This window comes from Mustelus asterias, chromosome 11 (assembly GCF_964213995.1).
Source record: "Mustelus asterias chromosome 11, sMusAst1.hap1.1, whole genome shotgun sequence".
NCBI lineage: Eukaryota > Metazoa > Chordata > Chondrichthyes > Carcharhiniformes > Triakidae > Mustelus > Mustelus asterias.
The window spans coordinates 5,763,139-5,776,760 of NC_135811.1; the positions used below are offsets into that span (position 1 = coordinate 5,763,139).

The 13,622-nt window shown below is 43.0% G+C and overlaps 1 protein-coding gene across 12 annotated transcripts in view; it reads right to left on the minus strand.

The window, feature by feature from the left end:
• LOC144500329 (uncharacterized) overlaps nucleotides 1-13,622 on the minus strand; it is a 157,547-nt gene that overhangs the window by 112,886 nt on the left and 31,039 nt on the right. For 7 of the 12 annotated variants that reach the window (XR_013498966.1, XM_078223059.1, XM_078223055.1 and 4 more), the window contains one exon: nucleotides 4,636-4,768. The exons of the other annotated variants lie outside the window; for them this stretch is intronic. Coding sequence is in view for 2 of the 7 variants with exons in the window: in XM_078223055.1 (XP_078079181.1) it covers nucleotides 4,636-4,768 (133 nt within the window). In the remaining 5 variants the exon portion in view is untranslated. The remainder of the gene's footprint in view (nucleotides 1-4,635; nucleotides 4,769-13,622) is intronic. 12 annotated transcript variants of the gene reach the window in all.

The window sequence follows — 13,622 nt, forward strand, 5'->3', positions numbered from 1 at the left end:
AAGCATCATCTTCCACCACATCTAGAACAATGTCACCGCCAAATTCATCTTCACCTCCCTGGTCAGCATTTTGAAGGAACCACTCCCTCTCTGACATCCTGGTCCATTACTCAATCCAATATCTCATCCACTTTCCATAGCACATTACCAGGCAAACACAAGAGATATAACCTGCCCTTACCTCCTCTTTCTTCACCATTCAAAGCCTCAATGATGCCTTCCAGATGATTATGGGAGGTGATGGCAATGTGGTACTGCCACTGGACCAGTAATCCAGAGGCCCAGGGTAGTGCTCTCTGCAGATGGTGGAATTTCAATTTGATCAATAAGTATCTGGAACTAGAGGTCTAATGACGACCATGAAGTCATTGTTGATTGTCATAAAAACTCATCTGGTTCACTTATGTCCTTTAGGGAAGGAAATTTGCCGTTCTTACCTGTCAGACCTATTTGTGAATCCAGATCCACATCAACGTAATTAACTCTTAAATGCCCTCTGAAATAGCCTGGCAAGCCATTCAGTTGTGTCAAACAACTGGAAAGTTCATTAGGAATGAAACTGGATAGATCACCCAGCATTGACCCTGCAAAGTCCTTCTTATTGACATATAGGGGCTTGTGCCAAAAACTGGGAGGTTGTCTCACAGACTAAGAACAAAGAACAGTACAGCACAGGAAGAGGCCCTTCGGCCCTCCAGGCCTGCGCCGATCATGATGCCTGCCTTAACTAAAACACTTACGGAGTCCGTATCCTTCCATTCCCATCCTATTCATGTATTCGTCTAGATGCCCCTTAAATGCTGCTATTGTACCTGCTCCAACCACCTCCCCGGACAGTGCATTCCTGTCACCATCCTCTGTGTAAAAAAAAAACTTGCCTCGCACATCACCTCTAATCTTTTCCCCATGCACCTTAAACCTATGTCCCCTAGTGCTTGACTTTTCTACCCTAGGAAAGAGCATCTGACTATCCACTCTGTCCATGCCGCTCATAATCTTGTAAAGCTCTATCAGGTCACCCCTCAACCTCCGTTGTTCCAGTGAGAACAAACCCAGTTTATCCAACCTCTTCTCATAGCTAATACACTCCAGAACAGGCAATATGCTGGTAAACCTCTTCTGAACCCTCTCCAAAGCATCCACATCCTCAGTAGAATTGTACACGATATTCAAATGAGGCCTAACTAAGGTTCTGTACAGCTGCAGCATGATATAATTTTTATACTCAATGCCCCGACCGATGAAGGCAAGCATGCTGTATGCCTTCTTGACTACCTTATCCACCTGAGTTGCCACTTTCAGTGATCGGTCGACATGTACACCCAGATCTCTGCATGTCAATACTGCTAAGGGTTCTACCATTTACTGTATAATTCCTACAGGCATTGGACCTTCCAAAATGCATTACTTCACATTTGTCCAGATTAAACTCCATCTGCCATTTCTCTGCCCAAATCTCCAACCGGTCTATATCTTGCTGTATCCTCTGACTGTATCCCCTTCACTATCCGCAACTCCACCATTTTTTTGTGTCGTCTGCGAACTTGCTAATCAGACCAGCTACATTTTCCTCCAAATCATTTATATATACTACGAACAATAAAGGTCCCAGAATTGATCCCTGATGAACACCGCGAGTCACAGCCTTCCATTCAGAAAAGCACCCCTCTTCAGCTATCCTCTGTCTTCTTTGCCCAAGCCAGTTTTGTATCCACTAGTCAAGCCACAGCCTGACACAGTCATACTCACAGATTTATACCTTACAGATAACATCCCAGGCACCAACACCATCCATGGGTATGTCCTATCCCACTGGCAGGACAGACCCAGAATGGGTGGTGACTCAGTGGTATACAGTCAAGATGTGAATCTTGTCCTGGGAACCTTCTCGGCTCCTGACAAGTACAAGTGCATCGAATGTACTCTGGATGGGGGACACCAATGTCCATCAACAGAGAGGATCGGAAACACCAGTACAGATCGAACTGGCTGAATCCTAAAGGACGTAGCTGCTAGACTGGGTCAGAGGCAGGTGATGAAGGAACCAACAAGAGAAAAAACATACTTTACCTCATCCTCAATAACCTGCCTACCGCAGATGCCAGTATCGGTAGGAGTGACCACCACACATTCCTTGTGGAGAAGAAATCCTGTCTTCACATTGAAGATACCCTCCATCATGTTGTGTGGCACTGCCACTGTACTAAATGGGATAGACTTCAAACAGAACTAGAAACTCAAAAGACTGAGCAAGCAGCAGAACTGTACACATTAGCAGCAGCAGAACTGCACACACCACAATCTGTAACCTCATGGCATATCCCCATTCTATCATTACCACCAAGCCAGGGGTTCAAACATAGACAAAAGAGCTGAACTGACTGCCCTTGACATCAAAGCAGCATTTGACCGAGTGTGGCATCAAAGACTGGGGTCAATGGGAATCAGGGGAAGATTCTCCACTGTTGGAGTCATACCCAGCACAAAAGGAAGATGGCTATGGTTGCTGGAGGTCAGTCATCTCAGTTTTAGGGTATCATTGCAGGAGTTCCTCAGGGTATTGTCCTAGGCCCAACCATCTTCAGCTGCTTCATCAATGATCCTCCTTCTTTCACAAGGTCAGAAGTGGGGACATTCATTCATGACTGCACAATGTTCAGCACCATTCACGATTGCTCAGATACTGAGGTAGTCCATGTTCAAATGCATCAAGACTTGGACAATATCCAGACTTAGGTGGACAACCAAGATTCATGCCACACAAGTACCAGGCAATGACCTGCTTTAACAAGAGAGAATCTAACCATCTCCCCTAAATGTTCAATGACATCATCATCGCTGAATCGCCCATTATCGGCATTTTGGGGGTTAACATTGGCCAGAAACTGAACTGGAATAGCCATATAGATACTCCAAGAGCTAGGACTCCTGCAGTGTGTAACTCACTCCCTGACCCTCCAAAACCTGTCCAACATCTACAGGGCACAAGTTAGGGATATAGTGGAATACTCAACACTTCACTGAATGAGTGCAGCTCTCACAACACAAAAAGCTTGACACCATCCAGAACAAAGTATCCCAATTGGTTGGTACCTGATCCACAAACATTCACTCCTCCACCAACACATAGTGGCAGCATTATGTATCATCTATAAGATACATTGCAGGAACTCACCAAGGCTCCTTAGACAGCATCTTCCAAACCCACAACCACAGCCATCAAGAAGGAGAAGGGCAGCAGATACATAGGCAAACCACCACTTGCTAGTTCCCCTCCAAGCCAATCACCATTCTGACTTGGAAATATATCGCCATTCCTTCACTGTCACTGGGCTAAAGTGCTCGATATCCTCCCACTGCATTTCATCTTCTGATTAGGCACTTTACAGCTTTCTGGACTCAACGTTGATTTCAACAATTTCAGACTGTAAACTCTGACTCCATGTTTTTTTTTGCTTGTGGCTTAATTTGTTTCATGATTTTGCTTTCAGACACAGCTATTCATTATTCTGCCATTCACTTGGACAAATCTTTTGTTTCTTTACTATAACCATTCGCATTCTCTGCCCTTTATACCATTAAATTTTTAATCATTTAATCTCTCATGCCCTTAACCATATCAGAGACATTCCCTTTTGTTCTTCCTTCCCCTTTTCACTTGCAAAAAACCTATTACGTTTCTATCTTCCTTCTGTTCTGAAGAAAGATCCTTGGCCTGAAATATTAACTGTTTTTCTCCCCGCAGAACATTTCCAGGATTTTCTCTTTTCATAAGTAACAATACTTGTTTGGATAAAGTCCCAACCTCAAAGGTTTTCCATCACTGAATGACTAAAAGTTGGAAAAATCAATTGATTAAAACTGAAACATATAAGGCTAGAACTTTCCAGCTGTTCATGCCGATGAGACCAGAAGGTCCCATCGATGGCACATCCCCATCGTGGGTTTCCCGGCAGCATGGGGTGGAGTCAATGGGAAATTTCTACAATGAATGTCCCCACTTCTGACCTTGTGTGGCAGGACCAGAAGATTCCACGGTCGGCCAACAGCGCACCGTCCCCCGCGCTGTGAGGAAGAGACCACGGAGAAGCCAGAGAATCCTGCCCTAAGGATAGTTTTCATTATGAATGTTCACACCAAGGGTCTATAAAACACTATCATTCATCTTAGTTCCCACAATTACGTAAATTAATACTTCAATTCACATCATAGAGTGCAAAGAACAAGATTTGCCATCTGTGGCAAGTGACGCAGAGTTAACATTGCAGGTGATGACTCTATGTAAGAACCAGTTCAGAAAAATGGACACGAAACTGAAATTTTAACTGTTTCTCTCTTTGTAGATGCTGCCAGTATTTCCAGCATTCTGCTATTTCAGATTTCCAGCATCTGCTGTGGTTAGCTCTCCCATCTGTTGACTTAGGCATCAAGTGACTATTAATGTTATAAGATTTAGACAATTTTCACATAACCCTCTGATTTAGAATGAAATGGAAGAACTTCCTAAACAGCAAGTTTTCAAACCTGGCAAATCCAATTATTTGGAGAGTACAGAAACAAAACAACATGTTTCAATGGCTACCAAGTCATAAGAAGCAAATAGTTCCATAAGAGCAGCTGCTCTAAATGACTTACCTTTTCTCTGAAAGACAGCATTGAGAAATTCTTCTGCTTGTTTTTCTAAATGATTAATTTTGGCCTGTTCCTGTCTTGAGAATGCCTTTTCTCCAACTTTTAATTTTGGTAGATCAAGAGAGACTAAATGTTCCTGTAGAGAAGCAAGCATGCAATTAGAAGCTAAGGATGGAGTTCTATTAAATTTACTAAATAAAAGTCTACATGAAACCTGATGTATAAATAGCACCTTCATTCATGGTGCTCACTGGCTTGGGAGCAGGTTGAAATTAAAACCAGGGAAGCTGACAGTATGTTCAGAAGCCTGTACTAAACCACTGACTTTCGCATTTAACTCCAGTACCTTAATCTGTATGTAAACAATCTCCCCAGCAGATCCAGGCTGTCAATTTCAATGTGTTAATAAGTTAACTGCAGCAATATTAACATGAGGTTGGCAATTTAACTCAGGGTCCACGTTTCCCAGGCTTCCTGAAACTTGCCAGTAAAACCAGGTGAGAACACAGCTGCAACTGAGAGGGTTGAAAACATAATAAGGAAAAATGTCAATAAGTACTGAAACCTCACAGCGCCTTTCTTTCCTTCTTGTGTAAAAGGCTTTGCTCACACTACTTGTGCCGAGAGGTTACTTTTACAATTTTGGAGGTTTGTACACCAAACCAGCCCTTTGGAGCTCTGAGCTATCAGATTAGCAAAGGTGCTGTTTATACTGCATTACTTTGGGCCTTAGGCAAGAACCAAGATGACCACCATCAACAGCAGCAGAAACAGTCTGCGCCTTATAGACCTGCAGTTCCACATGAGAGGGAGGATTAACATACAGGAGCAGTTTGAAGGAGGCCATACCCAACATAAAGGACCTACATGTAGAGGATAAGCTTGTTCAACATGTTCTATTACTAACCTCAGAAGTCTTAGTGTCTTGCGCCACGTGGTGGCAAACACTTGCAGCCTTTGGAACAATACCTGATGGCCATGTCTTACCAGTGCCTGTCAAAGCCTACATTGTCAGTGCCTCTAGATCCTTCTCTGCTGGATACATTTGCATCATCTTATATTGGTAGCCCATAAATGCATATGACTGATGGTTTGTTTCCAGGTTAGGCTATTATGCCAACTTTGGCACCCAAAATGCCAGTCAGAATGAACAAGCAAGCACTTGTTCATTCTGGCTGACTGGACACAAATATGGCAATTAAGGCACTCCCTGATGAATCTTCATCAGCCGCAAGGGCTTCCAATCCCTCAATGTCATAGTGTGCAACCACAAATTGATCTTCATGCAAATAGTCCCAGGATTCCCAGGCAGTTGCCATGATGCTTTCATTCTGCAGCTGTCCACCTTCCATGATCTCATCATACCTTGAGGTAACCCTGGCTGACTGCACAGAGACAAAGCATAACCACTTAAAACATTGGCTGAAGGTATCTAGGAGGAACCAAATCAATAAGGTTTAGGAGCAATGCAACAAAAACCATTTAACAACCAGATAGGTTATTGAGCAAGCCATTGGCATGCTTAGAATGCATTTTATGTCCTTGGGCAGATTTGGAGGCCCTTCAATATGTACCAGCCACATTCTTCAAAACAGTTGTGGTTGTGAGCACTCTGCACAACATCTCACAGCAGAGAGATTTGGGCCTACAAGAGAAACAAAACACAGAGCTTAAAGCTTCCTCAGATGATTCCAAAGAAGGGCAAGAAGCTGTAGCAGAACATGATATACTTAATGCAACAATAGTAGTATGTATCACAGTTCAGGATGCCCTCGTTACTGCAAGGTTCACTTAGGTTTCACCCATCTGACAACTACACCAAAAATCCACTTCCCCCACCATTCTCATAACACCAAATAGTCCTGCAAACAACCAAATATCCCTTTCACAGTCCCCAATTGCTTGGTATCAATTTGTATTTCACTATTCATCACAAGTGAAAAGGCCATTTTCCAACAGCAGACAAAAAAAAAAAATCGCCAAGACAGGACAAGAGTAAGAAGAAACTATTTATTTTACTCAAAAATAGAACAGATACTTAACATTCTAGCACTGTGTAAGACACTCAAAGGCATACCTCTGTGTGCCTAAAATCTTCACTCTTGCTTTTCCTATCACTTCTAAATGGCACAACCCATGTAGCTTCAGAGTAGAGACAGTTTGCACAGATCCCTGCTCTGACTACTGAAGTGCTCTTTGCTGATGTCCTCTTTGTTCTGGAACCCATGAGGGGCCCAGCAACGATTACCCCACCTGCATCTGTGCAGGGGCAGGCTTAGCCATCAGGACAAGAGACAGCATGTGGGACATTGGCTGAAGGGAGTGTGTGGGAACAATGGGTGAGAAGTAGAAGCACTTTGCACCAAGTCCCAACTTCCATGTCCCTTTCGCCATCATCCTTCACATACACTTCACACTTTCCTGCTAGCAATAAGCTACAGAGCACTTTGCTCCAAACTAGCAGGTAAATGGCCAAGGCTAGGGTACCATGCACCCTATTCAAGGTGGCATAGTGAGAAAGCCAACAGTGAAGGCCATGCAGGTGGTCACTTTTTCCATGAACAAAGGCACCATCTCAAAGACTGGATTGCCTGCCAAAACATTGTATATTCTCTTACGCTGCTCCAGAAATACCCTGCTTGTCATCAGCCCAAAGGCACAGCATCCATGTCCAGCTGAGCAGAGCTTGGACCATCCTGCGGCCTCCAGGGTGGACTCTCCACTATTGTCCCTGTCTCCACCATCGACTCTTGCTCACTCATGACATGGGAATCATAAGATGAAACCCAACCATCTGCCTTACTGATTCCACTAATTGAGCATCTCAGCAAGTGCACTGTCTGCTCAAATTCTGCAGTGGTGTATTCTCAGAGGGAGTGATCTCTTCTTAGGAGTCATCAGCCTTCTCCTGTTGGACGCTTGAAAATCCTGTTTGAGATTAAAAGACATGAATTGTCAAGATAAGAATGCTTTAACTGGTGAGTATGCACATGATACTTCATTCCCAGTTAAAGTCAATATGAGGGAGTGTTCTGTACCATAAGGCTATCTGATATTAAATCTTATCACCACATAGCTGTGAGAACCCTGCAGAGCAGGTGGTGTCAGTTGTGAGGTGGCTGGAGAAGCAGTTCTCTGTCTGTCCCTCATGTTATGTGCTCTATTCTGCAAGGAAAGAGAGATTGTTGATGAGACTAATGGCCTGTATCAAATGGATGCATGGATGGAGAGCATTTGTTTCGGATGACAATGAAGAAGAAGCATGGCATTTGGATGAGGAGGCGTGTCTGTGGTGAGTGTACAGATATGTATGTGAGCAAGTACAGTTTGAGAATGCAGATTGAGTGCATTGGGATGTTATCATATCAGGATATAGGTGAACGTACCACTGTAATTTCCAATCTTTCTTTGGTCATTGAACAGCTTTGGACATTGTACTCGAAATAACACCCTGTAACTGATTCAGTGTTCTAATAAGTTTTTTTCTCCTATCTAATTGTTTTATTGACGTCTGTTGAGGGTTTTTTAAACAGGAATACAAGTTGTCTAGATCAATTGTTACCGATATGAAGCAGATCAGTGCATCCTTGATATACACATCAGAGATCAGATATGTTTCTCACTTAGAAAATATGATTTAAGTCGCTCGCGTGTTATTCAGCCAGTCCAAAGATCCCAATGGTCTCTGTTAATTCTCTGATCCATAAGGTTTAAAAAGTTCCATTAAACTTAGGGTTCTTATATTCATTCGTGGGACATGGGCATCGCTGGCTGGCCAGCATTTATTGTCCACCCCTAGTTGCCCTTGAGAAGGTGATGAGCTGCCTTTTTGAATCGCTGCAGTCCATTTTCTGTGGGTTGACCCACAATGCCATTACGGAGGGAATTCCAGGATTTTGACCCCGCAACTGCGAAGGAATGACAATATATTTCCATGTCAGGACGGTGAGTGGCTTGGAGGGGAACTTGCATGTGGTGGTGTTCCCATATATCTTCTGCCCTTGTGATGGAAGTGGTCATGGGTTTACAAGGTGCTGTCTAAGTATCTTTGGTGAATTGCTGCAGTGCAACTTGTAAATAGTATACACTGCTGCTACTGAATGGTGGAGGGGGTGGATGTTTGTAGATGTGCAGCCAATCAAGTGGGCTAGTTTGTGCTGGATGGTGTCAAGTTTCTTGAGTGTTGTTGGAGCTGCACCCATCCAGGCAAGTGGGGAGTATTCCATTACACTCCTGATTTGTGCCTTGTAGATGGTGGATCAGCTTTGGGGAGTCAGGAGGTGAGTTACTCGCTGCAGTATTCCTAACCTCTGACCTGCTGTTGTAGCCACTGTGTTTATGTGGTGAGTCCAGTTGAGTTTCTGGTCAATGGTAACCCCAAGGATGTTGACAGTAAGGGATTCAGTGACGGTTACACCACTGAATGTCAAGGGGTGGTGGTTAGTGTGTCTTATTGGTGATGGCATGTGTGGCGTGAATGTTACTTGTTAGGGTTGTGCTATTGGAATGGCACAACATTTGTACTGCTACAGTGATAATACTGTCCAATGATGGCCCCATTCTTGCAGTTACCCTGTTGTTTTGGAGGTAGCACAGGGAGGTAGTTTTCACAGCAAGCTAGAGAGACTCACTAAACCATTGGCATCTCTGGACGTAAAACAGAAAATGCTAGAAATGCTCAGCAGGCATGGCAGGATCACTTTTTGTTCATTTTTCAGATTTCCAGCAGCTGCAATGTTTTGTTTTAGTATCTCTGGTACTTCGATATTGACAACAAGTCGACAGTATTCCTGTAGCTGATTGCTGATAACATAAGGCAGGCAAACTCTATAGATCCAAAATCACCGGGGAGCTAGTGCTTTGAGAGCTGCAAGAATGGAAGGTGGAGGTATGATTGCTACTACCCCAACAGGATACTGGCAGCATGCATGGTGCAACCACAAATGTTGTGGTTTATGCTCTTTATTTAAAGATAATGCAAAGTGTGTAATTCCAAAAGCACAAATAAAGTCTTTCATAATATAATTAACCAGAGAATTCTTTTTTGTTAAGAAACTAGCCTGGAAATGTGAAACAATAATGCAAAATGTGTTAGCTGACTCACTAGTCTTTGTAAAACCATTTAAAACATCTTTCCATTGTGAACTAGAATACCTGTGTGATCAGGAAATGATCTACTGTCATACTGATGCATTCAGGAAATTATCTACTAGCATTTAAGAATATTTTTCTCACAGGCAAAGATTGAATAATCGTAAAACCTTAACTTTGAAAGAAATAACTGGTTCAAAACTGGAAGGTTTTTCAGTTCAGCTGTGTATTGTACTCCAAGATTGAGATTTTCCTAACATGAGGCTTTTGCTGTATAAATAATATTGTAATTATAACTAGCGGATACAGAAAGGCAGTAGCAAGGTAAATCATACTGAATTTACGTAAGCAGGATGTTGTTTCACAAAGCAGCAAAGCCTACTAACATTTTTTCACCAGTAAGTTACAGAAAAGGCAGCTGGCTCAATATTGACTTTGCTATTTTAACTTCAGGAAGAATTATCTTGTATTCCATCTTACCACTTAATAGTAAACAAATTAATTGCCTTTGGCTGAGAAAACTCCCTCTGATTCATGTGTAACGTTTGTCTATTCAAAGAAAATGTGCAGCATAGCAGAAGGCTACGTATATTCCAGTGTCTGACTGAAAATGGGGTAATTATTCATCCTTGAAATCAAACAGCTCTATGAAAATTGGTCATTGGAAAAATGCTTTTTTTATTCTTTCATGGGATGTGGGTGTCGCTGGCTCAACCAGCATTTAGTGCCCATCCCTAAATGCTCTTGAGAAGGTGGTGGTGAGCTGCCCGCTTGAACTGCTGCGGTCCATGTGGTGCAAGTTCAACCAGTGTTGTTAGGGAGGGAGATTCAGGATTTTGACTCAGTGACAGTGAAGGAACGGCGATATATTTCCAAGTCAGGATCATGAGTGGCTTGGAGAACTTCCATGAGGTGATGTTCCCATGTATCTGCTCCCCTTGTGCGTCCAGATGGCAGCAATTGTGGGTTTGGAAGGTGCGGTCCAAGGAGCCTTGGTGAGTTCCTAGGGTGCCAATCAAGCGGGTTGCTTTGTCCTATATGGTGTTGAGCTCCTCAAGTGTTGTTGGAGCGGCACTCATCCAGACAAGTGGAGAATATTCCATCACATTCCTGATTTGTGTGGTGGTCAGTATTTGGGGAGTCAGGAGGTGAGATACTCATTGCAGGATTCCTAGCCCCTGACCTGTTCTCGTAGACGAAAGTATTTATATGGCTAGTCCAGTTTAGTTTCTGGTCAATCATAACCTCCAGGTTTTTGATAGTGTGGGAATCAGTGATGCTAATGCCACTGAACATCAAGCGGAGATGGTTAGTTTCACTCTTGTCATTGCCTGGCACAAATGATACTTGCCACTTGTCAGCCCAAGCCTAGATATTGTTCAGGTTTTGCTGCATTTGAACATGGAGCCTTTCAGTATCTGAGGAATCGTGAATAGTGCTGAACATTCTGCAGTCAGCAGTGAATATCCCCACTTCTGATCTTATGTTGGAAGGAAGGTCACTGATGAAGTAGCTGAAGATGGTTGGGCCTAGGACACTACCCTGAGGAACTCCTGCAATGATATCCTGAAACAGATGATTGACCTGCAACAACCCCAACCATCTTCCTTTGTGCCAGGTATGAATCGCAAAGTACAAAATAAGACCATAAGACATAGGAGCTTAAGTAGGCCACTCGGTCCATCCAGTTTGCTCCACCATTCAATAAGATCATGACTGATCTGATAATCCTATGCATAACTTCACATTTTCCAACATTATATTCCATCTGCCAAGTTAGCTTGTGAAAACAAAGAAAGAAAATCAGTTGTCCTACTCAAAACCCTGAATTGCAACATGCACAAAATAAGGAGTTTTAGTCCTTTTCCATATTCAAGTCTGAAAGGAGTTTCAGGTGGCTACTCTGTCAGACTACCTATAGTGGCATCATGAAGGCTGGTAAAAATGGAGATGAAGAATCATTTCACTGTCAATCATGACTGGAGTCTGAACTGCAAAAATTGGATCAATTTTACCTGCATAATTTGTATTATATAGCTATCCTTCATTCACTATATTTTGCTGGAAAATGCTTTTATCTGGAGAACAAAGAACAACGAACAGCAAGCACAGGAACACACCCTTCAGCCCACCAAGTCTGTGCCGACAGAAATGCCTCTCTAATCTAATATTTTCTTGCCTCTGCGTGGTTCATATCCCTCTATTCCTTGCCTATTCATGTATCAATTCAGATGCCTCTTGAACGTTATGGAATTTGCCTCCACCACCTCTTCCAACACCACGTTCCAGGCAATCACCACTGTGTGTGAAAAACTTGTCCCTTTTATCATTTTTAAACTTTCCCCCTCTCAATCTCAACCTATGCCTGAGTAATTGACCCTTCGACCCTGAGAAAAAGACTCTCGGATAGAGTGGACTATCCACTCTATCCAAGCCTGTCATAATCTTGTAAACCTCTATCAGATCCCCCCCCACTTCATCCTCTGATGCTCCAATAAAAAAATTTAAGTTTGTTCAACCTTTCTTCATAGTCCATATTGCCCAGATCAGGCAACATCCTGGTAAATCTCTTCTACAGCCTTTCCAATGCATTAACATCCTTCCGATAGTGTGGCGATCAGAATTGTACACAATACTCCAAATGTGGCCTAACCAAATTCTTATATCGCTGCAACATGATTTTCCAATTTCTATACTCAACGCCCCGGCTGATGAAGGTCAGCATTCCATAACCCTTCTTGATCACCTGAGTTGCCACCTTCAGAGAACTGTGGATCTGCATGCCTAGATCCATCTGTATGCTAATATTCCTAAGGACTGTACCATTTACTGTACCATTTACTTCTGCAGTAGACCTTCCAAATCGCATCACCTCACATTTGCCCAGGTTAGATTCCTTCTGCCATCTTTCAGCCCAGGTCTCCAGCCAATTTATATCCTGTTGTACCCTCTGACAATCCTCCTCACTATCCGCTATTTCCCCCTATTTTTGTATCATCTGAAAATTTACTAATCAGACCACCTACATTTTCCTCCAAATTATTTATATATATTACAAACAACAGCCCCAGCACTGATCCTTGTGGAACACCACTTGCCACAGACCTCCACTTAGAAATGTACCCTTCCACTGCTACTCTTTGCTTTCTATGCCCAAGCTAGTTTTGTATCCATCTTACCAGCTCACTTTGGATCCCATATGACTTCACCTTCTGTATCAGCCTGCCATGAGTTTTACTAAAGTCCATATATACAACATCCACTGCCCTGGTCAATTTTTCTTGTCATTTCCTCAAAGAACTCAATCAGATTTGAGAGACACGACCTCCCCTTCACAAAACCATGCTGCCTATCGCTAATAAGCCTATTCTCCTCCAGATCTGAATACATCCTGTCCCTCAAAATGTTCTCCAATAATTTCCCCACCATTGATCTAAAGCTCACAGGCCTGTAATTTCCTGGATTGTCTCTTCTGCCCTTCTTAAACAGAGGAACAATGTTAGCTACTCTCCAATCCTCTGGTACCTCGCCCGTGGCTAAAGGGGATACAAAGATTTTGGCCAAGGCCTCAGCAATTTCTTCCCTCGCCTCCTCAGTTTTCTGGGATAGATCCTATCTGGCCCTGGGATCTTGTCCACCTTAATGTTTTTCAAAACCTCCAATACCTCCTTCCTTTTTATCTCAACAGGTCCTTGAATGTCAGCATCCTCCTTTCTACAATCACCATCTACCACATCCTTCTCCTTTGTGAATACTGATGCAAAGTACTCGTTAAGGACCTCACCCACCTCACCTGGCTCCACACACAAACCAAGTTTGTTCAACCTTTCTTCATAGGCCATAGCATCCAAACCAGGCAACATCCTGGTAAATCTCTTCTGCACCCATTCCAATGCATC